Source organism: Sardina pilchardus, chromosome 3, assembly GCF_963854185.1.
Source record: "Sardina pilchardus chromosome 3, fSarPil1.1, whole genome shotgun sequence".
NCBI classification, from domain to species: Eukaryota; Metazoa; Chordata; class Actinopteri; order Clupeiformes; family Clupeidae; genus Sardina; species Sardina pilchardus.
Genome location: NC_084996.1, coordinates 11,705,525 through 11,732,708, shown reverse-complemented (window position 1 = coordinate 11,732,708; position 27,184 = coordinate 11,705,525). Strand labels below are relative to the sequence as shown.

Below are 27,184 nucleotides of genomic sequence, written 5' to 3'. Positions count from 1 at the left end.
TAGAAGCTCACTCTCGCTCTCTCTCTTTTTTTCTCTCCCTCTCAAAATGTGCCGTGGTGAACTGTCGATATTTTTAGCCCCCCCCGGACGTCAATATCCGGGGAATTTAGCATTCTTTTGCCGAGGATACAATCTGTGTTATGCTCCTAAAGCAGACTTTCTTCTCTATTCAGGAGTTCTCGATAATGATTTTCCTCTGGCCCTGTAGGAATTTCTAGAAGCGTGTTTTTTCTTTGAACGTCTCTCTCTCTCTCTTTCTTTCCTCCGCCATTGTGTGACTGAATTGTTAGCCTGGTGGTTGGCATGTTTTGTGAGCTGTTTTTTTTTCTCCCCTTCCTGCCTTCCCTAAGGAAATGGCAGCATTTGAATCGCTCATATAATTTAGCGTGTGGTCGTTTGAAATGTATCGAGGCCAAACTAAATGAAATGCACAAGCATGTCGTGTAAAACAATGATATGGTAATGGGGAATTATTTACACCATATAATGTCTCCTCTCAGCCTTTTGTATCTGCAACATTCTGCCTTTTATAACAGGCACACAAGGCCTCTGTTGCAGCAGAAGGCAAGTGGACCACAATTTTACCCTAAGCCACACAGGTTAATATTTAACATGAATTTTCTACATAGATCCCGAAGCATATATTTACAGTCATAATTTATTTATGCCCGTTAGTAGCAAAATGGCCACGGGCTACGCAGTGACTATATGAACCTCCCTCACGGTCTTTTTAGGGCCAGAAATGTTCCGAGCCTCATAGCAGGGTGAAATTGCAAAGTGTTCAGTGTGCGTTGCATACATAGTGGTCTCTCGCCCTGAAGTGGTGTTCGCATGGCTAAGAGGTTGGTGCTTGTTGTGAATTTTTGGAGAGTTAATGAATATCAAAGAGCTTTCTGACCGTGAGGCTCTTGGAGTTCTGTTTGTGAGGTACGACTGTGGTTTCTAGGGTGACTGAGAGCTCTGATGGATGTAAAGGGAGAAGACCTGTCCACTGTCTTGATGCTTTTTGTGTTTTTTTTTTTTATCACCACATGCAAAAGCCATTTGTTTTGCCCACCTATTTTGGAGTCCCTCCATGAAGCTGGAAGCATTCTAACTCCTCCACACTCCCTCACACACACATACACCCAGATACACACTCACACACTCATACACACACACACACACACACACACACAGTTGCCCCCCTCAGCGGTGTCAGAAGTGTGGGATGCCGCCTCGAGCAATGTGGGAATTTTGGGTAAAGTTCAGAAGTGCTGCATTTACCTTCTAACTTAATCTGAGTTTTCTCTCTCTCTCTCTCTCTCTCTCTCTCTCCAGCACTGAAAAGTCCAGCTGCCTTCCACGAACAGAGACGGAGTCTAGAGCGCGCTCGGGTGAGTCCCTCACACCCCTCACTGTTCTCACTGTTCTCACTGTTCTCTCTGTTCTCACTGTTCTCTCTGTTCTCACTGTTCTCACTGTTCTCTCTGTTCTCACTGTTCTCACTGTTCTCACTGTTCTCTCTGTTCTCACTGTTCTCTCTTTTCTCACTGTTCTCACTGTTCTCTCTGTTCTCTCCGTTCTCTCTGTTCTCTCCGTTCTCTCTGTTCTCTCTCCCTCATGACCACACGTGTGACCCCTGACCCCTGACCTGTGACCTCTTGTCTCCCTCCGCAGACTGAAGACTACCTGAAGAGGAAGATTCGCAGCCGGCCAGAGAGGGCGGAGCTGGTCAGGATGCACATTCTGGAAGGTGAGAGGATGAAACTGCTGACCGTTGGTCTTACTATGGATTTGTTCACTTTTATCTACGCGTTATATGATAAATATAGGAATTTTCTTCAACAATTGCATGTGTACGTACATAACGTGTGTGTGTGTGTGTGTGTGTGTCCACAGAGACATCAGCCGAACCGTCTCTCCAGGCCAAACAGCTGCAGCTGAAGCGGGCGCGTCTGGCTGACGACCTGAACGATAAGATCTCCCACCGGCCGGGACCCATGGAGCTCATCCACAAGAACATCCTGCCTGTGCACAGCAGCCTCAAGCAGGTCCTCATAGGTACTAGCAAGCACCATCTCTCTCTACAGCAGGGCCTGATACGTACTAGCAAGCACCATCTCTCTCTACAACAGGTCCTCATAGGTACTAGCAAGCACCATCTCTCTCTACAACAGGTCCTCATAGGTACTAGCAAGCACCATCTCTCTCTACAACAGGTCCTCATAGGTACTAGCAAGCACCATCTCTCTCTACAACAGGTCCTCATAGGTACTAGCAAGCACCATCTCTCTCTACAACAGGGCCTGATACGTACTAGCAAGCACCATCTCTCTCTACAACAGGTCCTGATACGTACTAGCAAGCACCATCTCTCTCTACAACAGGTCCTCATAGGTACTAGCAAGCACCATCTCTCTCTACAACAGGTCCTCATAGGTACTAGCAAGCACCATCTCTCTCTACAACAGGGCCTGATACGTACTAGCAAGCACCATCTCTCTCTACAACAGGTCCTCATAGGTACTAGCAAACACCATCTCTCTCTACAACAGGTCCTCATAGGTACTAGCAAGCACCATCTCTCTCTACAGCAGGGCCTGATACGTACTAGCAAGCACCATCTCTCTCTACAACAGGTCCTGATACGTACTAGCAAGCACCATCTCTCTCTACAACAGGTCCTGATACGTACTAGCAAGCACCATCTCTCTCTACAACAGGTCTTCATGCTGTACATATTTGCAAGCACCATCTCTCTCTACAACAGGTCCTGATACGTACTAGCAAGCACCATCTCAATCTACAATAGGTCCTGATACGTACTAGCAAGCACCATCTCTCCACAGCAGGCCCTCATAGGTACATATCCTCACTCATATCCTCACTTCAGTTTCTACAGCAGGCTCTCAGCAAACCAGCAAAGTTTGCTACAGTAGGTACCAGCAAACACCATCAAAGCACATCCTGGTTTTCTTCAAAAGGCCCACAAAACTGCACAAAATACAGCAGGTGCAGAACCACTGCAGATTGCATCACTGCACTCATCAGCACGGCAGTGGATGCTGCAACACAGATTGCAACATCAAACAAAAACTCCAACAGGACTCCCAACGTGACTCTATGGGGTTGGAGCATGAAATATGGCCCTGGAGATATGGCTGCACGCTAGCGGCAGCATCAAAGCCTCGGCTGCACGTGCTGCAGGACTGTAATCGCACAGCCTTAGAACCACACTAATCGCACAGCCTTAGAACCACACTAATCGCACAGCCTTAGAACCACACTAATGCAGATGCAGCTGCAGCTGCAGTGAGGAATTTGCCATCATTTCAGCCAGACTTCTCCTCCTAGTGACACAAAAATAATAATAATAATAAAAAAAGTTAAAACCCACCAAAAACAACAACATTATCAAAGTATCCTTTTAGTGCACTCAGACATGCGCTCAAAGTGAAGGAACATCAACAGTGATGCGATTTGTTGGTACAATGGAGCAAGGTGCTGCGTGTATTGATAAAGGGTCGGCAACTACAGCAGTTCCTTACAACAGCTGCAATTATGCTTTCATAGGTGACAGCGGGTCTTTAATAAAGCCAGCCCCATCAAAGGAGCAACATCAAACAGGCGCACATCAAATGAAGTTGCTGTCCTTGTAAAAACAGTGCGCTATCAAACAGACTTTTAAATGAGTTTTATTCATCTTATACTGACATAATTAAAACAGGCTTGCAATGCAGCCCTGACTGTACTTACAGTCTGCACCAAGACACACACACACACACACACATGCTCACACACACACACACACACACACACACACACACACACACACACAGATGTAAGCATTAACACATCCATGAGTGTTCAGCAGTTCTTTCCTGTATGTCGTTTACAACAACATGTGTCAGCTAGATGAAATCTTCAGCAATGATTAGACTCTTTTGCACAGACATATGCATTGTACACACACACACACACACACACACACACACACACACACACACACATATGCAGGAGCAAGAGCATCATTCCAGCTTCGTAAGTGGCCTTAGGAGACATGACAGGGTCTATTGGTGCATTAGCAGGCTCTGCGTGGGCACTAGTTTCCACATTGATATGCAAGCCATATGGGTCAGGAAGTGTGTGTACGTGTGTTTGTACTTTTGTGTGTGTGTGTGTGTGTGTGTGCGCGCGCATATGCACGTGTGAGGGCTCGTGCATGTATCTATGAATCCGCATGAATGTTGATGGATCCATGAATAATTCCGTTTATGAATGTTCTGGGTGCGATGCGGATGTATTCTCATAAATACCATTTGCCATATGTGAATAGCTGGCAAGCCTGAGCTTGTACCTGCAGATGTTGCGTGAATTTGAATGAGAATCAGTATAATGCCACGCAGAATAATGTGCAGGGATCAAATGCAAAGAAATCTCCGTCCCACCAGCAGAGAAGATAGACTACACCGCAGAGCCTCAGCTTGTTTCAGATTTACGCATTCTCTCACACACACACACACACACACACACACACACACACACTTGCACACACACGTGCACACAGACACACACCACACACACACACACACACACACACACATGCAAACACACACACACAGACACACACACACACAGACACACACACACACACACACACACACACACACCACACGCACACACACACACACACACACAAACACAAACAGATGTACAAACACGTTTGCATACAACGACACATACAGTACACTGACACACACAAACATGCACACACATACACACTCACATAGAAACTTGCATACACACACATGATTAAAGAAGCATGTTTGCACATATGCACAGATGCACACATACACACGTACGCAAACACAGATGCATTACACACATACTCACATGCAAATACCAAAATACACGCATACAAACGCACGCGCGCGCTGGCTGATACATTCTGAGTGACACACTCCACACTGTATACCTCCACCAGCCTATTGGAAACGGAGGCTATTCTTGTGTGTGAAACTGTAACCGTGGGCATTTGTCACCTGCCTGGGATGGCCCATTAATGAGTGCTGAGCTCACCAGCTATAGCGCGCACACACACACACACACACACACACACACACACACACACACACACACACTAACTCCACCACCGGTGCTAAACACAACCAACCACCCAGCCCCCCCCCCCCCCCCTCCACCCCCCCAACCGCTGTTTGTCAAACACACGGAGAAGCCAAGCGTGCTGGCAAAACTCCCAGCGTGGTGCTGCTGTCACAGTCGGGCACTCCCACCCAGACTTAAGCGCTGACAACAGGTGCAGCTGGCTGCCGGTGACAAGGCGTCGCAGCTCATGTGTGTCCGACGCGTCTCTCTGGCGGCCATTTTGAGTGAAATCATCTCGCTCATACCATCCAATCTGGCAATCTCCCAGTGATTTGTGCAGCAGGGGCTCAAAAGCACCTCTCGGGCAGGAGTAGAGAGACAGCCTGGCCTCACTTAGACACTTTTCTGCTCTTTGACTGACAGAAAGTTGCATTCTCAGTTCTTCTTTTTCGGTTCCTTCTCTATTTTCAGACCTCAGCTTGCAATGGTCATTGTAGAAATGGAAAAGCAGCAATACTAAGCCTGTGGTTGTTACCAGATGTCCCACTAAAGGCAATTTGCATCAGTTTACAGAAAAAAATGTGAGCTTATCAGCAAGACTACAGCCTAAAGTTTAGCTGTTGGGTTTGCTTTACGATTCCACAGCATGACTTCAGGTCACACTGCCAGCTCCAGTTCTCTCTCTCTATGTTTGCCGGAAACATTGCCCTCAAACACAGACACACTGAGAATTTCATATTTACTCCGTTTGACTGTCTCGTTTCATTGTATTTACATATCTCTTTTCCTTTTTTTTGGTGTGCGTGTGTCTCTCTCTGTGTGTGTGTGTGTGTGTGTGTCTGTGTCTCCCTCTCTGACTTCCTGTCGCTCAGAGACGGAGTTCTCCAGGGTCATAGGTGAAAGTTCCTCTTTCGATGAAGACAGCAGTGATGCACTCTCTCCAGACCAGCCAGTCAATCAGGACTCTCCACTGGGCAGCGTCCCCCTGCCCTCTCCTCCAGACGTCCTGGCCAATCACAACGCCTCCCCAACTGAGGTGTGTGTACGTCCAAAAACAAACCCACACACACACGCACACACACACACACACACACACACACACACACACACACACTTGGTGGTGAACGCTGATATTAACTTTGTGATTCTTTTTAGTTTCTATTGCAGGTCCCTCCCCCTCCCCCTCCACTCCCCATCATCTCTGGCCCCTCCCCTTCTCAGAAGCTGACCAATGGGACAGTAGCTCAGAGGCCCTCAGGACTTGTGAAGGTATTTCTAAGCTCTCCTTTCAAATGTGATACATCAGTAGTCAAAGCTAGATATGCCGGAACCTTCTCCCAAGCCATTGCTGCTCTGTTTGTAGATATTGTTACTCTGGCTTGACATGTAATGCATGTCCTGTGTGTAACAAATCATACTGTGAGCGATGTAATCATAATGTATTCGATAAGAAAAATGGCCACAGATATCCTCAAATATTCAGCTGCCTGTCTTTATATGCACAACATGGTACATGTAATATACGTTCATCATTTTAGAACAGATATTGGAAATGTTATGCTAATATTGGGGAAATTACGGTAGCGGTCGATACGTTCCTCCGTCCGAGCCTAACCCTCTCGTCTTCCTCAGGCCAAAGCCACGTCGGACCGCCCGCCCCAGCGGCCCAAGAAGCCCAAGGAGAGCAAGCCCAAGGTGAAGAAGCTCAAGTACCACCAGTACATCCCGCCGGACCAGAAGGCGGAGCGCGAGCCGCCGCCCCAGCTGGACTCCACCTACGCCAAGATCCTGCACCAGCAGCAGCTCTTCCTGCAGCTGCAGATCATCAGCCAGCAGCAGCAGCACTACAACTACCACACCATCCTGCCCGCGCCGCCCAAGTGAGTGTGCCCCCCCCCCCGCAAGTGTGCCCCCACAAGTGTGCCCCCGCAAGTATTCCCCCCGCAAGTGGATAAGCATTCCCCCCGCAAGTGGATAAGCATTCCCCTAGAGTATGACTCTTTAATCGTGCCCACAAACTCGTGCCACCCAAGTGAGTGTGTGTGTCCCCCCGCAAGTGTGCCCCCTGCAAGTGGATAGGCATTCCCCCCGCAAGTGGATAAGCATTCCCCTAGAGTATAATTGTGCCCACAAACTCGTATGCCCAAGTGAGTGTGCCCCAGCGAGCGAATAACTGTGGCCCCTGTGAATGCCCTAGAGTATGCCGCTTTAATTCTGCCCACAAACTCTCCGGAAAGGTGTAGTTCATTTGTCCCCACAAACACTTCGGGGAGTTTTGTTTTGCTTGCGCAGGCAAGAACACTCCACAGTGGGTCGACCTTGCGCAAACTTGGTAGCGACCTTGCTTTGCTACACAAGGTCATGGACACCTAAGGAGCATGTATTCTGAAGGATGAAAATATTTATCTGTATTGCGTGGTAATTCACTTAAGAATAACAAGCCTCTGACTAAATGACTAAATGTGACTCTCCTGCCTGCTCAGGGTGATTCCCGACAGTGCTGATTTAGTGCAGCTGAGATTGCAATGCAGATATCGATGAACATTTTCCTCTCTCAAAGCTGAGATGAATCTGAAACTTCTCGACCAGAGTCTGAGCGGTTGTGAGAAACCATAGTTGTAGGCGTTTAGCCTGCTGACGGTTAATTCTTACGTATTTCATTTTTTAGTCGGAACCACTTCCTGTCCTCTGACTGTACTAAATGAGTGTCATTTCGTCTCATTCAGACCCCCAGCCGAGCAGCTGCCTTCCGCAGCCACGATCACCTCCCCCACCACCACCGGTCCCTCTCCATCAAGAACGGTCCCTCCCACGTCCAACTCCTCCAATCAGAGCGGGTCCAACCGGCAGGCCAGCCAGGGGGGCAAACCCGGATGCCTCCCCCCGAACCTGGATGAGTTCAAGGCAAGGGCCACAATCTCCTTCACAATCTGAGTCAGAGTTCAAAAGTTCAGAGAGAGTTTAATGACTGTTCAGCACTGATTTTTTACACACTTAATAAAAACCAATGGTATGTGTTAATTTTCAATTAGAGTCATTTAATGACTTTCCGCATGGGCTGCTGAAGCATATAGATGACGCATGTGACAGGAAAGACCCCTGAGGCGGTGAACACAGGAAGTCGTGGGCCGGTGATGTCTCGTGCTTTTTTTTTTTTTTAAACGGGCGACTGCTCTCCCCCCCCCCCGCAGGTGGCCGAGCTGAAGCAGGAGCTCAAGCTGCGCGGCCTGCCCGTCTCGGGCACCAAGAACGACCTGATCGAGCGGCTGCGGAACTACCAGGAGCAGCACGGAGGGGGCGCCGCCCTCAAAACCCAGCTGCAGTTCCAGCAGCCCGCGATGGCACAACAGCAGCAGCAGCAGCAGGTCTGCACCCCCTCGCCCGTCCTCGCCAGCGCCAGCGGCGCCCACATGCTGCACCCGGCGGGCGACGGCAGCGGCGTGGTCTTGGCCACGTTCCCGTTCGTGGCGGCGGCGGCGGCGCTGGCCTCGGGCGGCGGGCAGGGCTCGGCGCCACAGCATCACCACCATCACCACGTCATGCACTTCGGCAGCACCAGCTCGTCCCCGCCCATCTCGCCCGCCCCCTCGGAGCGCTCGCTGGCCGGCATGAGCCCGGACGAGGCCAGCTGCAACGGAGACGCCTTCGGAGAGATGGTAGGGGGCTCCTCGCCGGCCGAACGTCTGTCCACTCTCTCTAACTATACACACAACTGTAACGATGATAGTATGAACGTCCACACTGACCAATAATAAGGTCTCTCTTCGTGTCCATGAATGTGATGGCTGAAATTCGATGGCTTCTGATTGGATTGTCAGCGTTAGTTGGAGCGATAGTACAATAGGGTAGTTTGTGTTGTAATCGTTATAGTTATCGTTGGTTTTGTGGACGGGCCTTAACCCTCCGAGACTGCTGCTTACAGTGGGGTCTAATAAATAATATAGATGTCAACACACATACAGCCATTAAAGTGCACTGATAGTCATTTTATGCTCCCTCCACCGGTGTTATATGGTCCCCTCTCTGGATAATAAGCTTGATTCATTATCTACAAGAGCCTGGAGAGCTTTTACGTGGCTCATTTCTTTTTTCTGTCTTTCTCTCTTTTCTTTTCTCTTTCATCCTCCCTCCTTCTCTCCCTTCTCTACCTCTCGATTTCACTCTCCCACCCTGTCTCTGGTTTTACTGGCGTCTTTCGTCCACCCTCCCTCTCTCTCTCTGTCTCATTTTCTCTCACACGTACTGTACACAAGACAAAATAGGCTGGTGGATGTGTACACTATAGGAATGTGTCAATCAAAATGTATCAGCCAGAGCGTGTGCGTTTGTATGCGTGTATGCGTGTTCTCTTCTTGATGTCTCTCTACCACCCTCTCTCTCTCTCTATCTCTCTCTCTCTATCTCTCTCTCTCTCTCTCTCTCTCTCTCTCTCGCGCCCGCTGTTCTCTAACGTACCTCTCCTCTCACCCAGCTCAGTCTCCCTCTCTCTCTCCCTCTCTCTCTCTCTCTCTCTCTCTCTCTCTCTCTCTCTCTCTCTCTATCTCTCTCTCTCTCTCTCTCTATCTCTCTCTCTCTCTCTCTCTCTCTCTCTCTCGCGCCCGCTGTTCTCTAACGTGCCTCTCCGTGCTCTTCCTCCAGGTGAGCTCTCCTCTCACCCAGCTGAGTCTGCAGCCGTCTCCGCCGCAGCACCAGGTGAAGGAGGAGTCGTCGCTGGCGGGCCCCGCGCCCTGCCGCTTCTCCCAGCCGCCCAAGCAGCAGCAGCAGCAGCGGGCAGCGCCCCAGCGCCACCACCAACCCCACCCCCACCCCCACCAGCACCCCCTGCTGGACAAGGACCGCATGCTGCTGGAGAAGGACAAGCAGATCGAGGAGCTGACGCGCATGCTGCTGCAGAAGCAGCGGCTGGTGGAGACCCTGCGCCTGCAGCTGGAGATGGGCAAGCAGGCGGGCACGGCGGCGCCGGCGACAATAACGATGGCCGACGAGACCATCTCCCAGCTGGCGGGCGGCATCGTGCGGGTGAAGGAGGAGCCGCCTGACGTGCCCGCCTACCACCACTGCCTCTCGCCCGTGGACGCCATCCGCGTCACCGTCAAGGAGGAGGAGGACGAGGACGGCGGCGCCGAGGAGGAGAGGCGCGAGGAGATGGACGTCGCGGCGGAGAACGGCAACAGCAACAACGGCGGCATCAACGGCGGCGGCGGCGGCAGTGACTTTTTCCAGATGTCGCCGGAGCAGCGCGAGGCGTCTGCGCAGCAGCAGAGAGATGCCGTGCAGGCGCAGCTGGAGCTGCTGAGGCTGCAGCAGGCGCAGAAGCTGAAGCTCAAGCAGCTGCAGATGGCCCAGCAGCAGCAGCAGCAGCAGACACAGCAGCAGCAGCAGCAGCAGAAGATGGTGCTGCAGCACAACCAGACCAACCTGCAGAAGAGGGCCCAGCAGAGGAAGAGGAAGCCTCAGAAGCTGCAGCAGCAGCAGCACACCCTCACTCAACAACAACAACAACAACAACAACAACAACAACAACAGCAACAACAACAACAGCAACAACAGCAACAACAACAACAGCAGCAGCAGACTCAGTTGTCCTCACAACAGGTCAGCTCCAGCACCATATACACTACAGATAGGTTAAAATTTCAGTTCCAAAAAGTCCTGTCATGGGGTTGGTCGATTATGATAATAACCATAAAGACCCCTGTATGTGAGTCAGGTGGTCCAGTATGTACTTACAAACATTTTGGAAATGTCTGAGGTGGGATCCATCTGTTAAGATATTGACACATAGTGATCAAGTGAGTATCCTGAAAAAGGCCCAAGCAATTAGCCAACTCATTTCAGTCATTAGTTTGGCTTGTGAATTTACGGTTCACTCTACGGGAAACAATTTGCTTGTTGAGCTAACAGATATCAAAGCTTGTCTGCGCACAGTTTTGCGGTGTTTATCTCTCAGTTCTCCAAAAGCGTCGCCGTTCCCTTGCACCTCCTTACATCATGTTCCAGAGCAGACTAAACAGGTCACTGAGCAGACGGGCGGCTTTTTTTTGCGTCACGTAGCCAGGGATGACCGTCTGAGCTGTCGCCACCGATTACTCAGGACAACACCAGACTTCCCTATGAGACAGCAACAGCTCAGATCACAGAAACGGGTTGTTAAACTGACTGTGTTTTCTTTTTATATTCTCTCTTTCTTTCTTTCTTTCTTTCTTTCTTTCTTTCTGTCGTTCATTCATTGTCTAGATTTCTCAGGTGTTTATAAATCAGCAGGCGGTCTCCACCTCCTCCTTTCCACTGGATATCCTCAAGAATCATCCCGCCCCCACCCTGGTGAAAGACAGCAACGGCAACCACTTCCTGATATCGTTGACCAATCACAACATAGAGAGCCAAGGGAACGATTCCACTCAAGGCAAAATGGCCAATGAGATCACGTTGCAGGTACAAAGTCTTTACAATGAATCAACGCAGATCATGTGCATATTAAACATAGACAGTCCGAGTAAATGTGTGTTTGTAATATGGTTTTACAGAGGTTACAATCTACGCCTGCCAAGCTTCCCAGCCAGTCATCCCCGCAAGCATCCCACAGTACCTCCCAATCAAAGAAGTCTAGTCGAACAGGCGCCCAGAACCAGCCAACCAGAAAGGTGAGAGAAGGAAGGGAACATCTGTGGCGCTCCGTTTGATAACTTTAGGATTCCATGATTGGGTCTGGTGGATCTTCTCTGTGTGTGTGTGTCTGTCTGTCTGTCTGTCTGTGTGTGTGTGTGTGTCTGTCTGTCTGTCTGTCTGTCTGTCTGTCTGTCTGTCTGTCTGTCTGTGTGTGCGTGTGTGTGTGTGTGTGTGCGTGTGTGTGTGTGTGTGTGTGTGTGTGTGTGTCTGTCTGTGTGTGTGTGTGTGTGTCTGTGAGTCTTTGTGTTGGTAGTTCCTAATGAGGGAGAAAACATGTCCAGAATTGGCTCAATAAACACCCGATCTCGTCTCCCTGTCTTAATTAATGGAGTATGCTGAGCTCCATTCAACATCCTTGATAAGTCATTGAGAGTTGCGATAGCGGTTATGATTCACGTAATTAAAATGATAATATCCCTCATTACGTTGATTGATGTCATGTGAGAAGAACCGACTGAAGCTTTTAGCTGATTAGCATTCAGGCTAATTAAGATCGACCCTTAATTATAATGATTCTTTTTTTTTTCTTTTAATAGGGACTCAAGACAGGAATGCAGGTGTCAACCAATCAGGCGCCGGGGGCTACGACACCCCTGTCTGCTCCACCCAATCTGCAGCCGTTCTTCCCCAGCACTGACTCCACCCCCTCTCCAAACCCCACCCCCTCACCACCCGTCCACATGGTAATTTTTTTTTTTTTTTTGCCGATGCGTTGGTGTGTGATAACCTGAGCAAATGATCTGGGAAATGTTTCAGTGTTGGCTCTCATTAGCCTGGTGACGGGGACAGTCGAAGCCCAAATGAGTCCACTAAATCATTTGGGCCGTCAGTGTCATCGCACCAAAGCAAACATGAGCGTCTTCACCCTACTGTCACCTACAGCCCGATCCATTCTCGTGGCTCTTCACGTTCCCATTGTCTGCGATTATCATGGCTTGTCTTTCTGGCGTCCTCCTCTGTTTCTCTGAGAGTCTCAAGTTCTTAGTTCAGCCTTTCATCCACCCCCCACCCCCCCCCCCCCCCCCGACTCCCACACACACACACACACACTCTCACTCTGTTCTGCATTCTCTTCTCTACTTCCCTCTTTCTTCTCAGTTGGCACCCCTGCCCTCTCTGTGACTCAAAGTCACTTTCTCTCTTTCTCATTCTCTCTCTCTCTCTTTTCTTCTGTCTCTTCCTGTCTGGCACTTTTTTTGTCTGTGTGTGAGGCTTTGCCTGTTATTGAGTCTGTTTGAGGACTGGTTTCTTTACCAGACCACAACTTCCTGTGTACTGAATTAACCTCTTGGTTGCCGTCGTTATTGTCGTCCTCTACAGGAGAACGGCTCCACTCAGCAGATGGATGATCTGTTTGACATCCTGATTCAGAGCGGAGGTGAGGTTTCCGGAGAATCTTTTCAATCTTCACAATCTGACATACGACTGCATCTTGGCGCTGTAGTATTTTATTTTTAATATAGCAGCTACTGAATTTACTGAATTTATCAATCTTTTTTTTTCCATTCTTTTTTTTTCTTCCAGAAATTTCGGCCAACTTTAAGCCAGACCCAGACCTCGCCCTGGCCAGACTAAAGGTGGACAGCCCCTCCCCTTCCTCCCCAGACGCCCATATCCAGCTGTCTCCTGCCACCCCTCAGACGCCCGACACGCCCCCTCAGATCCAAGACGCCCTCAGCTCGGACGTCCCCGTCGGCAGCCCGGAGCACGGCGGTGGTGGCGGCGGCGGGCACAGCGAGTCGTCGGCGGTGGCGGCGGAGGGGCGCCTGGAGGACTTCCTGGAGTCCAGCACGGGCACGCCGCTGCTGGGCGCCGAACCCGGCGGTCCGCTGACGCTCATCGACGAGCTGCACAGCCAGATGCTCAGCACGTCCAGCATCCTGGACCACCAGCCCTCGCCCATGGACACCTTCGAGCTGGGCTACAGCGCGCCCGCCACAGGCCTGGACTTCGCCGACGCCGCTCTGGACACCATGGACTGGCTGGACATCACCATGGGCGGTGGCGGCGGCGGCGGCAACAGCGGCAGCGGAGGAGGGGACACGAGCCCGGCCCACGGCACCAGTCTGCCCGTGGCGCCGCCCGGACCGCCCGTGCCCACCAGCATCTTCTCGGCGGACTTCCTGGACACCTCGGACCTGCAGCTGCACTGGGACTCCTGCTTATAGTGCCCGGTGTCCCTCGGGACGGACAGGCACAGACGGACACGATATGCGCTTTTTACACGCGCAGCACTAGCTCTTATGCAAACTCACACTCTCACACACACACACACACACACACACACACACACACACCGCCCACGCACACGCTTGTACAGGCGCTCTTGTCTCCCTCCTCCCTCAGCCTTCAGTCAGCTTCAGATGTCAGAGTAGTTTTTCGAGGCATCTCCAACTTTGAATGTCAGACACTTGCTGTTGTGTTACAAAATGGCTTCTCAGACTAGTGTTGGTGGTATCACAGTTCACAGTAAGCTGAGGGATCGCTGTCTTTACTGATACCTCCGCCATGCCAAAACTCCAGCACTAAATTCCTTTATACGGAATAAAAGTGTTTTTTATTTTTGCTATATCAATTGAAATGTGAAATGTTCAGCTTCAAGAACATCCTGAGTTCTCTTAATCTGTATCTTGTATAAATGAAGAAGTGCTCACCTTGATAAGTGCCATATGCTGTAAGACAAACAAAACAAAAACATCCATTTTAAAATGGGTTGAATAGCTAGCATTAGCATCCTTGTTAGCATTACCTGTAGTGAATGTGTAAAAGGTAGACACTCAGGTGTAACAGTCCCATGATCACGCCACAGCCTGTGCAGGAGGACTGCTGAAGAAGGTCAGATAACTGAGGGGATGGTCCCCACAATCTTTTTATTTTTTGGATTTATGGAAAATGTGTTTTCTTGCTATATCATGTATATATGGGTAAGCGATTAAGTTTTAATTGAGTTTTTATTGGCTCTTTATTGTTACATTGATTTTATTTTGTCCTTTTTAATATGTAGTTACACATACAGTGAGAAGCACTTCATCTTGACTCGTAGAGGATTTAACCAGAGAAACAGAGGCTCCCTTGAGTCTTTGTTCGCCAACACAATGCTGTGCATCACTTTGGTGAAACCTGCTGAACGGTATGATTCTAGAACCTTCTCTTTGCTCAGCCTCGTTTTACTCTAATAAGCACTGTCAACACAGGACTCCCGTGTCTCCTTACTAAGACAATAGGTGTCATCCAATTCTCGCATATAGCTTATCATCGTACGTTTTTATGCCTTAAGATCCGGTGACAATATGGCGTGTCCAATGAAGTGAGATTCCCGGTGAGCTTGCCAATGTCAGCTCTGTGTTGAAACTTGACAGCACCTGCAGCTCCTGTCGACTCAGCAGGTGTGAAACATCACAGAACGTGTCGTGTTTGACACCTGAGCAGTCAATGACTTCGCCACGCTCTTCACTTTTAATCTTAGGTATGAACCAAGCGTCAACGACATGCTTGTCTTAATATTTTTTTAAAAAAATATGTATTCTGTATGTACTGTATGTATCCGACAGCTATAGACAATGTAATGCCTTTTGATAGGAACACTTCAAAGCGTTTTTTTAGCAGTGTTTGTCGTTGCACGGTGCCACACAGGAAGTGCTTGCTAGGGAGAGACTGATCAAGGCAGCTGATTATGGCAGCTCTGCAAACAGAGGTCAAGGTAGCTGCTGGTCTCGCCAGGGTTCTGGAAGGATCTGCGGATGAGTGTTCTAACAGCTGTCCAACGCAGTCGGACTCCCGACCATCTCCTAGCGCACTTCCAGCACGCACAGCTTCCTTTGTTCATCACACACACACTCACGCACGTACACACACACACACACACACACACACACACACACACACACACACACACTCATCCACACACACACACACAATCACACACACACACACACACACACACACACACACACATCCACTTACACCCACGTACACAGACTGAACAGCACCACTTGCATGTATTTCAAAATGTTAATATAGAGGAATGGGAGACAGACACGTACACCCTGTTTTTGAAGGGGAAATGTGAGCGAGTTGTGTATTATTTTTGTGTGTGTGTGTGTGAGAGAGAGAAAGAGAGAGTGTGTGTGTATGTGTGTGTGTGTGTGTGTGTATGTATGTGTGTGTGTGTGTGTGTGTGTGTGTGTGTGTGTGTGTGTGTGTGTGTGTGTGTGTGTGTGTGAAAGAGAGTGTCTGTGTGTGTGTTTATGTGTGTCTGTTTGGAGGGCACAGTATCGTGGTCTCATTTTTTCTCTTTGACTTTGCACTTGAAATTGGTGGCGCAGGTGCCTTTTCAAGCCCCCATCCCACCCTTCTATTGGACTATAAGTTCGGAAGGGTCATCATGACACAATATGCTTCATTCTCATTGGCTGTACAGGACATTTGTGGGTGGGGCTTAAGGCTGGGGGTGGGACTGCTATTTCTGGGGGCTTCACATGCACTGAGACATTAGTTTAATTCTTTTCTCTGTTATCTGCTTTCTTTTATTTTTTAGAAAAGACAAAAAAAGACACTTGAAAATAAAATGTTGATACAAGCTGTGATGTTGACACCCTTTTGTGTTGGGGCTGGCATGGGGTGTACAGAGGCGTTGTAGATGTGAACAGGGACTTGAGTATCTTGGAGCAGTTGGTGTCTGTTGGAGCAGTGATCATTGCAAACACCAGCGTCTTGGAAGTAGATGTGGCAGCTTATTCTCTCACAGTGACTCACACACACACACACACACACACACACACACACACACACACATACTGTACACACATTCACACAATCACTCACACACGATAAGACACTATGGCAGGGCTTTGGGTATTTTTCCCCCTTATAAAGCCAGCAGCTACAGTACTTTCCATAAAATAATGATTTCCATTTAAATGTGTTGTTCACCTCGGCACTTGACACAAAAGCATATTTGATCTGTCATTTCTCTGTGGAAACAGAGGCTCCAAAATGTTAACTGACGTGTGAAGAATGACTAATTGAGACATATGTACATGCTCTTTCAAAGAGACAGCGTGTATTCAGCCAAGTGAATTAATCTTGTTGCCAAGTGTTGTATCTACTCCAATCCTATGCAGAAAGTTGATATCGGATGTTATGCTGTATTAGAGCAACAAAATCTTTTTCCAAACGTTTACAATCAATCAATTGTATAATCAGGCAATGCACTAGTTTCTGAGATAACAGGGAAGAATATTTTAGCTATTGTATTGTCAATTTGACCTGTGCTAACATTATGTGAGGGCAGCAAGTTAATATAGTGGATGAAAAGAAAATATGTAGGCTATTAATTAGTCATTCTCTCTTATTATCTGAGTTACTGAAAGAAGAGTCATTGTTTTATAATGGTAATAAATATAATATTTTATTTTTAAAATATAATAATACAAAAATAGCAATTCAATTCAATGTATTGAATTTGGGCTAAGAAATGTGTTCAATCATCTGCCTAGCAGACAGTCAGAAAGCCCATCTGTATGGCCAAATCCCAGATGCCAGGAATGGCATCAAGTTTCTCGATAGCGTCCTCAGGAAGAACGATGCCCTCTGTGACGTCACGGACACTTCCTGTCTGGAGCTCGTTGGGGCACCCTGGCCACTCCCTCGCTGGGACGTGCTCAGCCTTACGCTTGAGCCCTCTGTAGTAGGAGGCCATGTCACGGTGGTACTCCATCATCTTCACACGTTCCGCTTGGTTGGAGTGGACTGTGCTCTTGCAGTAGGTCGGGACATCACCACCGGCCCCAGTGGGGAGACCTGCCGGAGCTGCAGGGATGGACCGAGTGGGACCGACCCCCAGAGGGATGAATCCTCCCGGGGCGACACTGCCTGGCACCTTGGCTTGCATCGGCTTCATGTGTTGCTGACCGTGAAGTGCTGCGGCAGGGGCGGTGAAGTTCCCCACAAAGGTAAGGGGTCCAGCCTCCTGCCTCAAAGCACTGCTGGATGAGCTGACTGTGCCCACATGGGTCAGTCCACCGGTCTCCCGCTGATGAACAGCAGTGATGGACAGCAGCTCCTGCTCTCGTGCTGACACCTGCACAACTGAAGAGACACATTCATGTTAGCTACTCTAGTGGTCAGTTATTCAGATCAGCCACATTTAAAGGACATAGACTTCTTCTTACCTGCAGATGGGTAGGCATGTTTCATGATCTCACTGCCACAGGGCCGAGTGAGATGGACTGGTGTCTTCTGGGTGGACGGAACACCACGGATGCCTGCACTCCCAGAGACAGGGCCCTTTTGGGAATTCAGCAGGGCCAATAGCTGGTCCTGGGTGATGTTCGGAGCATGAGTGAAGTTCCCAACGAATGTCAGGTTCTCCTCCTTCCTGACTGGAGCCACTGCCACAGGTCTGGGAGGAGCCACCTGGCTGCTCCTGACACCGTTGCCCACGAGAGTGAGGTGCTGAGGTGTTGAGGTGGGCAGCTTGGCCATACCATGCCACTCCTCCTGGACCACAGCACGCCTGTGTCCAGACTCCCTCCAATACTTACCTACAATATATATCAGAAATATGAATACAAATAAAAATATATCACCCATAATCAAGCTATTAGGCCTAACTATAAGAGCACTGCAAATATTATATCCTTACTTGCAGAAAACCGTGTAGACCGCACATATTGATATTGCTGCTTTGATGGATCTATCCAAAGGGGCACGGTGTTTCTGTTTTCCTCAACAGTGTTGACACAGGACAGGTCTCTCTGGAACAGAGGCTGATGTTCAGTCCCGATCCAGGATCCTGCTGGGTTGAATGTCCTTGGGTAGAAAGCCATTGAAGTTGAAAATCGCTTTGAAATCGCTTTGAAATCGCTTTGAAATCGCAGAGGTTAATCACAAGTGACTTGCCTTCAGCTTGTTCATGTAAGAAGTGGCAAATTTGGCCCAAATTCTACTTTGCCCAACATTCTAACATTCTAAATGCTAAATTCTAAATTCTAACATTCTAACATTCTAATGCAAACATCTTGGTTGCTTGGTGATTATAATGTCATCAAATAGAATGCTTCTAGAAGGAAGTGCATTCCATGACATTTGACAGATCAAGAACACTCACCACACATTTTCAGTTCATAAACTGAGGGAAATGATTATGGTTATGGTTGCTTAGCAGACACCTTTGTCCAAGGCGACATACAAACAAAAACAATACAAGAATTAAATTTAGCAGTTGATTAGACTAGTGTTGACTAAAGGGAATAGCAGCATAAACAGTTTAGTTACTGTACATATATGTGGAAATGTGAGCGAGTTGTGTATTATTTGTGTGTGTGTGTGTGTGTGTGTGTGTGTGAGAGAGAGAGTGAGAGAGAGAGAGAGAGAGAGAGTGTGTGAAAGAGAGAGAGAGTGTGTGTGTGTGTGTGTGTGTGTGTGTGTGTGTGTGTGTGTGTTTGTGTCTGTCTGTTTGGAGGGCACAGAATCGTGGTCTCATTTTTTCTCTTTGACTTTGCACTTGAAATTGGTGGCGCAGGTGCCTTTTCAAGCCCCCATCCCATCCTTCTATTGGAATATAAGTTTGGAAGGGTCACCATGATGCAATATGCTTCCTTTTCATTGGCTGTACAGAACATTTGTGGGTGGGGCATAAGGCTGAGGGTGGGACTGCTATTTCTGGGGGCTTCACATGCACTGAGACATTAGTTTATTTTTCTCTATGTTACAGTATCTGCTTTCTTTTATCTTTTAGAAAAGACAAAAAAAACACTTGAAAAATATCAATGTGGGGGCCAAGCACAGCAGCAATGTGGGGGCCAAGCTTTGGAAATTTGGAAAGACAACCCCTAACCCCCCCCACGACCACCATAGAGGAGGGTGTGTGTGCTTGTGTCTGGGTTTGAGAGAGAGAGAGAGATGAAAGAATTACTGAAAAATGAGCTGACTTCCTGTGATTATAGCGCCCCCCTAGCGGTCAAAAGACATGACATGGGAGAGTGGGCGTGTGCAAATGGAACCCCCCCGCCCCCACGACCACCATAGAGGAGGGTTTGTGTGCTTGTGTCTGGGTTTGAGAGAGAGAGGGATGAAAGAATTATTGAAAAATGAGCTGACTTCCTGTGATTTTAGCGCCCCCTAGTTGTCAAAAAACATGTGTTGTGTGTTCTCAGGATGGTGTCTTGAGTCTATAAACCAAGTTTGGTTTTGATACTTGAAACCGTTGCTGAGATATGAGCCTACTTCCTGTGATTATAGCGCCCCCCCTAGTAGTCAAAAGACATGACATGGGAGAGTGGGCGGGTGCAAATGGAACCCCCCCCCCCACGACTACCATAGAGGAGGATGTGTTTGTTTGTGTTACATTAATGTTGAAATATGAGCCTACTTTCTTTGAATACAGCGCCACATAGTGGTCAAAATTTGCCAAATTTATTGAGACTCCTCTTCATTGGCTCCTGAGCCCATGTACTAAGTTTGGTCTTGATACGTGAAAGCCTTGCTGAGATATAGGTTCTCTTCCTGTGTGGCGGCTTCGCCCCCAATTTGAATTGGCTGTTACAGGCGAGCACTTCCGTCAATTGTTCCACAAAGCACTGCAATTATAAGTCATGGTCTGAAGATGGTGTGTGCAAATTTTGGTGAGTATCGGATGAAATATGTGACCTGTGAAACTTTTTGAAGGTTTTTGACCTTGTCCTGTTGGTGGCGCTACAGCCTGAATGGTAAAGTCTTGTTAATAGGTGGGTGGGGTCATTACTTTTGCCTTAATCCACTGAGCAAGTTTCAGCTTGATAGGTCAAAGCATTGTAGAGCTACTTGCATTATTGTTGTTGAAAAATGTATACATTTTGACCTGTTGGTGGCGCTGGAGTTTTGGGGTCTGGCGTCTGTAAATTGGGGAAAGTGGTCATTGGCCATTGAGGAATATGTGTATTACATTTCAGAACTTTTTACTCTATGGTTCTAAGGCTTCCATAGAGATATAGGTTTAATGTCTGTGTGGCGGCTTCGCCGCCAATTTTGATTGGCTGTTAAGGGCAAATAATTTTGTCAATTCTTCCAGAAAGCAATGCAATAAGAAGGCATGGTCTGAAAATGGTGTGTGCAAATTTTGGTGAGAATCGGATGAAATTTGTGACCTGTGAAACCGTTTGAAAGTTTTGACCTTGGTCTGTTGGTGGCGCTACAGCGTTCATGGAAAAGTCTTGTTATTTGGTGGGTGGGGCTATACCTTTTGCCTTAATACACTTAGCAAGTTTCAGCTTGATAGGTCAAAGCATTTCAGAGATATTTGCATTAATGTTGTTGAAAAATTGATGAATTTTGACCTGTTGGTGGCGCTAGAGGTTTGAGGTCTGGAGTCTGTAAATTGGTGAAAGTGCTTAGAGTTGTGAGTAGAATAAGTGTGCCAAATTTCACAACTTTTTACTGTATGGATCTATGGGCTGCCATAGACTTCCATTGGAGAAGAATAATAATAGGAAAAGGTACAATCACTATGGGTGCTTCGCAGCTTCGCTGCTTGGCCCCCAATAAAATGTTGATACAAGCTGTGATGTTGACACCCTTTTGTGTTGGGGCTGGCATGGGGTGTACAGAGGCGTTGTAGATGTGAACAAGGGCTTGAGTCTCTTGGAGTAGTTGGTGTCTGTTGGAGCAGTGATCATTGCAAACACCAGGGTTTTGAAGTACTGTAGATGTGGCAGCTTATTATCTCCTATGCAGAAAGTTGGAATTGTTTGTTGTGTTGTATTAGAGCAACAAAATATTTTTCCAAACGTTTACAATCAATCAATTTTACTGTATATAATCAGGTGATGCACTCGTTTCTGAAATAACAGGGGCAAAAATTTCAGCTATTGGAATGTCAATTTGACCTGTGTTAACATTATGTGAGGGCAGGGCAGCAAGTTAATATAGTGGATGAAAAGAAAATATGTAGGCTATTAATTAGTAATGCTCTTATTCTCTGAGTCACAGACAGAAGAGTCGTTGTTTTATACTAGTAATAAATATAATATTTTATTTTTAAATTTAATAGTACAAAAATATCAATTCAATTCAATGTACAGTATTCATATTGGGCAGACAGTCAGAAAACCCATCTGTACGGCCAAATCCCAGATGCCAGGAATGGCATTAAGTTTCTCGACAGCGTCCTCAGGAAGAATGAAGCCCTCTGTGGCGCTGTCCCACCACGTCTTCTGCCGAGGCTCGTCCACGGTCCTGTCACGGACACCTCCTGTCTGGAGCTCGTTGGGGCACCCTGACCACTCCCGCGCTGGGACGTGCTCAGCCTTACGCTTGAGCCCTCTGTAGTAGGAGGCCATGTCACGGTGGTACTCCATCATCTTCACACGCTCCGCTTGGTTGGAGTGGACTGTGCTCTTGCAGTAGGTCGGGACATCACCACCGGCCCCAGTGGGGAGACCTGCCGGAGCTGCAGGGGTGGACCGAGTGGGACCGACCCCCAGAGAGATGAATCCTCCCGGGGCGACACTGCCTGGCACCTGGGCTTGCATCGGCTTCATGTGTTGCTGACCATGAAGTGCTGCGGCAGGGGCGGTGAAGTTCCCCACAAAGGTAAGGGGTCCAGGCTCCTGCCTCAAAGCACTACTGGATGAGCTGACTGTGCCCACATGGGTCAGTCCACCGGTCTCCCGCTGATGAACAGCAGTGACGGACAGCAGCTCCTGCTCTCGTGCTGACACCTGCACAACTGAAGAGACACATTCATGTTAGCTACTCTAGAGGTCAGTTATTCAGATCAGCCACATTTAAAGGACATAGACTTCTTCTTACCTGCAGATGGGTAGGCATGTTTCATGATCCCACTGCCACAGGGCCGAGTGAGATGGACTGGTGTCTTCTGGGTGGACGGAACACCACGGATGCCTGCACTCCCAGAGACAGGGCCCTTTTGGGAATTCAGCAGGGCCAATAGCTGGTCCTGGGTGATGTTCGGAGCATGAGTGAAGTTCCCAATGAATGTCAGGTTCTCCTCCTTCCTGACTGGAGCCACTGCCACAGGTCTGGGAGGAGCCACCTGGCTGCTCTTGACACCATTGCCCACGAGAGTGAGGTGCTGAGGTGTTGAGGTGGGCAGCTTGGCCATACCATGCCACTCCTCCTGGACCACAGCACGCCTGTGTCCAGACTCCCTCCAATACTTACCTACAAAATGTATCAATATGAATACAAATAAATATATCAACCAGCTATTAGGCCTAACTACTATAAGAGCACTGCAAATATTATATCCTTACTTGCAGAAAACCGTGTAGACCGCACATATTGATATTGCTGCTTTGATGGCGGTATCCAAAGGGGCACGGTGTTTCTGTTTTCCTCAACAGTGTTGACACAGGACAGGTCTCTCTGAAACAGAGGCTGATGTTCAGTCCCGATCCAGGATCCTGCTGGGTTGAATGTCCTTGGGTAGAAAGCCATTGAAATTGAAAATCGCTTTGAAATCGCTTTGAAATCGCAGAGGTTAATCACAAGTGACTTGCCTTCAGCTTGTTCATGTAACAAGTGGCAAGTTTGGCCCAAATTCTACTTTGCCCAACATTCTAACATTCTAAATTCTAAATTCTAAATTCTAAATTCTAACATTCTAATGCAAACATCTTGGTTGCTTGGTCATCAAATAGAATGCTTGTAGCAGGAAGTGCATTGCATTCCATGATCAATAACAATCACCCAACACTTTGCACAAATTTTCATTTCATACACTGAGGGAAATACAGAAAGTATTCATTCTAGTTCTAGTTAATAGAAAATACTAAATAAAAATAAACTATGATGTAAGAACTAACTCTCCAGCAGTAGGCTGTGTTGCCCTGTGGCAACTGGGCCAAAACCAGAATGTCACTATGAGTGAATTATAGGCTAGCCTATTTTGATTTTGTTATAGTTTTATACCTGACAATGAAATAGCCTTTGGGGCCATAAAAAATTCTGCACAACACAAGAACTACCAAGTTATACTTTGAGTTAGGAAAGGGATTAGGTTACATTACTATTACATTGTAATAAAGGCTCTTAATGTAAAGTGGGACCTTTTTTGCATTTAAAACTCAATAACAGCAGAAGCAGCAGAAGGAAGTGTAATCTTGAGCAGTCAGGGTTTTATGCCTCTAAATGTAACACACACACACACACACACACACACACACACACACACACACACACACAGAGAGAGAGAGACAGAGAGAGAGAGAGAGAGAGAGAGAGAGAGAGCGAGACTTTGTCCCTTTTGTCTCTTCAGCTCATAGATACCCAGTGCCGTAATCTCTGCTCTGAGAGGGATGCTGAAATGACTTGTGCGCTCTGCCTCTCTAAACTGTGACACGGGCCCCTTGTGATGCCTAAGCCTCGGCGCCTACGCAGACTCCACTGCAGCATCTGTTTCCCTGCCCTCTCCGTGCCCTCCTGCTATTCCCACTTCCACTCCCCTGCTTGCCTTTCTGTCAGTTGTTTGGGAATTTTTATTTATTTACTTTTTTACGCTTGTTTGTTTGGACTGGTTTGACATCCTGCCATGTGTGCTGACATCTGCCTTGTTGCAGATCATGTTTGCTTGTCCTGCTTGAAATGAGAAGTCAGCAAAAAAAAAGAGGAAAATGTGGAGAGAGAGGCCGGGGCGAGCGTTGGCGTAGATGTGGTGTCCGTGGATGTCAAGCTGCAAGCAGGCAGGAGAGGACACGGAAGCATTCCTCTTTCAGAAACGATTCTTCTGTTAGATCTGTAATGCATTGGGCTTCTTCCAGCTCAAGGTACAAAAAAAAAAAAAGGTACTCTCTCTGTCTTTTTCCACACACACACACACACACACACACACACACACACACACACACAAACAAATGCTCTCTCTCTCTCTCTCTCTCACTCTCACACACACACACACACACACACACACAGACACACACAGACACACACGCACGCATGCACATACTTATACACTGGCTCGAGTCTTCGGGCTGCGCCACACACACACACTCATTTTCCACTTCATTCGTTCCTCTCGTGCCTGTGCATGATTAAAGGTAGCGCTCGTCGCGAGGAATTCACCGTGGCCTTGATCCTCGTGTCGCACCATCTGAATGCTGCGCGCCGAGCGGGTCCTTCGGAAGGCGCCAGGGGCACGCGCGCTGGCCAGCGTATCCTGATTAAAAATGGAACACTTACGCTGTTTTGATCAATGTCATTATGGCAAATGCTTCCGCGCTTGATCGGTTGTCCCCTTGGGCTTGCTTTGAGGTGGAGAAGGGGGGCGGGGGAGGGGGGCGGGGGAGGGGGGGGGGTGTACCTCACACCCCTCCATCTCATGCATGCCAATGAGTTTGCCGCGTCACCATGACTATGCTGAGCATCAAGTCTTCAGGATGGAGTCAGATAGTGAAACATGGGTGTGGGTAACCTCAGTGGGTTGCTAAGTGATTACATGGGAGGTGTGTTTTAAGGTGGTGCTGGCAGGGGGGCCCTGACTGAACTGAAGCCTGTGAAAGTTTCTCTCCTGTGGGTCCTGGGGGACGTTTATCAGCCTCTGGGTTTTTGGAAAGGACCCTAACAAACCCCTTGGCTTGCATAGTGCATTATTTCTCACACTTACAGTAGGCTGTGATCACATTGACCGGTAATGGTGCTGGCAGAGGCAGTACTTAGTTTTTTTCTGGTTTGATAAGCTTTGCCAAGACAATGACAGACACCAACAGTGCCACTCCATCGTTGTAGGAGCAGACTGCTTGTGAACTTGACTTGATGCAAGAAAAATATCAGGCACTGTAATCAATTCAACCTGTTAACAGGGTTGGATGACAATAGATAATTGACATGATGCACAAATTAATCACATAGCACACATGAATCATCCATCGGCAACCAAAGAGAATCCATCTTTGCTGTGAGTTCACTTAGCAGTGCATCCTAATAGCTGGCTGGCTAAATGAACTGTTAGAAACAGCTGACTTGTTTCTTTGGAAACTGCAATACCACCTCCATCCACCAGGGTGCGGTGCTTTCCTTTTGCGCATTAGTGTGCATTCAGCCTGTCAGTGATAGACTGTGTGATTGAATGTGTGAGTGTGTGTGTGTGTGTGTGAGAGAGAGAGAGAGAGAGAGAGAGAGAGAGAGAGCCTTTGTTCCTCCAGATCTATATGCCGCTTCCTTGACGGGTCCTTCAGTTTAATTGAGTCCATTAAGCGGCGAGGGGGAAGATCGATGGGACCCCGTCGCTGTAATGCAAGCCCCGCCGACTCACAACAGACGCTCGGCCAGAGATGACTGGCAGCTCTGGGTTCGCGATCCGACAGGCCCGTTCCGACTAGAACCGGGCCTCAGACAGGGCCATCTGCCTGACCAGACCGTGACAGGCGGCGGCCATACGTGACATGGCCAGGCATGTTGCAGCCACCGCAAGTAGCCCTTCTCGTCTGATCCAGACACACACACACACACACACACACACACACACACACAAACTCACACCCATACACGCACGTACACACACACTCACACACACACACACACACACACACACACACACACACACACACACACACACACACACACACACACACACACACACACACACACACACACACACACACCGCACAACACACACATGTCCATATGTCATTTCTCCCCTCTCTTGTTTCCCCCCACTGTCTGTCATGCTCTGTGCTTGTCCTGGCTCCCCAGTCTGGGAGCTAAACCTGAGGGGGCACCGCCTGACCTGAGCGCCTCCGTGTGCAAGGAGAATGCCAGCGTGATTGATGGAGATGGAGTTGGCCTCTGCAGCCCCAGTGTGTGAGTGTGTGTGTGAGGGGGGGGATGGGGGGACTTCTGTGTGTGCTCGAAAGTGTCATTGTGTATACGACGACAATACATATGTGTGTGAGAAAGCACTGATTGTAGCTGTTTATATGGTGGTCTTAGGGATACCATTGTGTATATGTACGTGTCCTTGTATGTGTGTGTGTGTGTGTGTGTGTGTGTGTGTGTGTGTGTTTGTATATGTGTTTGTATGTGCCTGTTGTGGTATAGGGAGGTTTGTAGTTGATTGATCTCCCCTGAGCTGCTCCAGGCTGACTCCTCCTCCCTCCTGTCCCTCCTGTTGCCGTGCGCCTCCTCTCCTCCCTTCAGCAGTGTGGGGCTGCTGCTCCCCCTCCTCCCTCCCTCCCCCCCTCCCTCCTTCCCTCCCTTCTCGACGGCCAGCCGGCCAGCCTTATGTCCTTCACCTCCGTCCCCCCTCCCTCCCTCCCTCCTCCCTCGCTCTCTCTCCCTCTCTCTACCTCCACTCTGGTTCTGCTGCACCGTTCACAATCAATCACAACATTAGCTGTATTAGCATGCTGCTGCCAGGGCTGCTGGAGGTGCTGGCCTTATCTCCTCCGCTCGCTCACTCGCCTCACACCGTCTCTCCATTTCACTCTGG

General features: G+C 48.5%; 2 protein-coding genes across 3 annotated transcripts in view; one reads left to right on the top strand and one right to left on the bottom strand.

Annotated features, from left to right (window-relative positions):
• The window catches only part of mrtfaa (myocardin related transcription factor Aa), a 45,761-nt gene extending 29,431 nt beyond the window's left edge, over nt 1–16,330 (top strand). For both annotated transcript variants that reach the window (XM_062531819.1, XM_062531820.1), the window contains 14 exons: nt 1,321–1,376; nt 1,660–1,735; nt 1,882–2,043; nt 5,961–6,124; nt 6,244–6,357; nt 6,721–6,968; nt 7,815–7,992; nt 8,280–8,744; nt 9,727–10,683; nt 11,326–11,523; nt 11,616–11,732; nt 12,294–12,440; nt 13,078–13,135; nt 13,282–16,330. In XM_062531819.1, the coding sequence (XP_062387803.1) occupies nt 1,321–1,376; nt 1,660–1,735; nt 1,882–2,043; nt 5,961–6,124; nt 6,244–6,357; nt 6,721–6,968; nt 7,815–7,992; nt 8,280–8,744; nt 9,727–10,683; nt 11,326–11,523; nt 11,616–11,732; nt 12,294–12,440; nt 13,078–13,135; nt 13,282–13,925 (3,584 nt within the window). In that variant the 3' untranslated portion in view covers nt 13,926–16,330. The remainder of the gene's footprint in view (nt 1–1,320; nt 1,377–1,659; nt 1,736–1,881; nt 2,044–5,960; nt 6,125–6,243; nt 6,358–6,720; nt 6,969–7,814; nt 7,993–8,279; nt 8,745–9,726; nt 10,684–11,325; nt 11,524–11,615; nt 11,733–12,293; nt 12,441–13,077; nt 13,136–13,281) is intronic.
• Nucleotides 16,331–17,251: 921 nt separating this feature from the next.
• LOC134075881 (uncharacterized) lies at nt 17,252–18,510 on the bottom strand. Its single transcript, XM_062530912.1, has 3 exons — nt 18,404–18,510; nt 17,931–18,302; nt 17,252–17,847 (listed from the first exon to the last, which is right to left on the bottom strand). Exons 2-3 carry the CDS (start codon nt 18,241–18,243, stop codon nt 17,252–17,254), a joined length of 909 nt encoding a protein of 302 aa, XP_062386896.1. The 5' UTR covers nt 18,244–18,302; nt 18,404–18,510.
• Between the last annotated feature and the right edge of the window lie 8,674 nt (nt 18,511–27,184).

Excerpts from the sequence above, each read along its gene's own strand:
- LOC134075881 (XM_062530912.1), bottom strand. The coding sequence starts at position 18,243 with ATGGCCAAGCTGCCCACCTCAACACCTCAGCACCTCACTCTCGTGGGC. Across the intron at positions 17,848-17,930 it reads ACATGCCTACCCATCTGCAG|TTGTGCAGGTGTCAGCACGA; the intron begins GTAAGAAGAAGT and ends GTGTCTCTTCAG.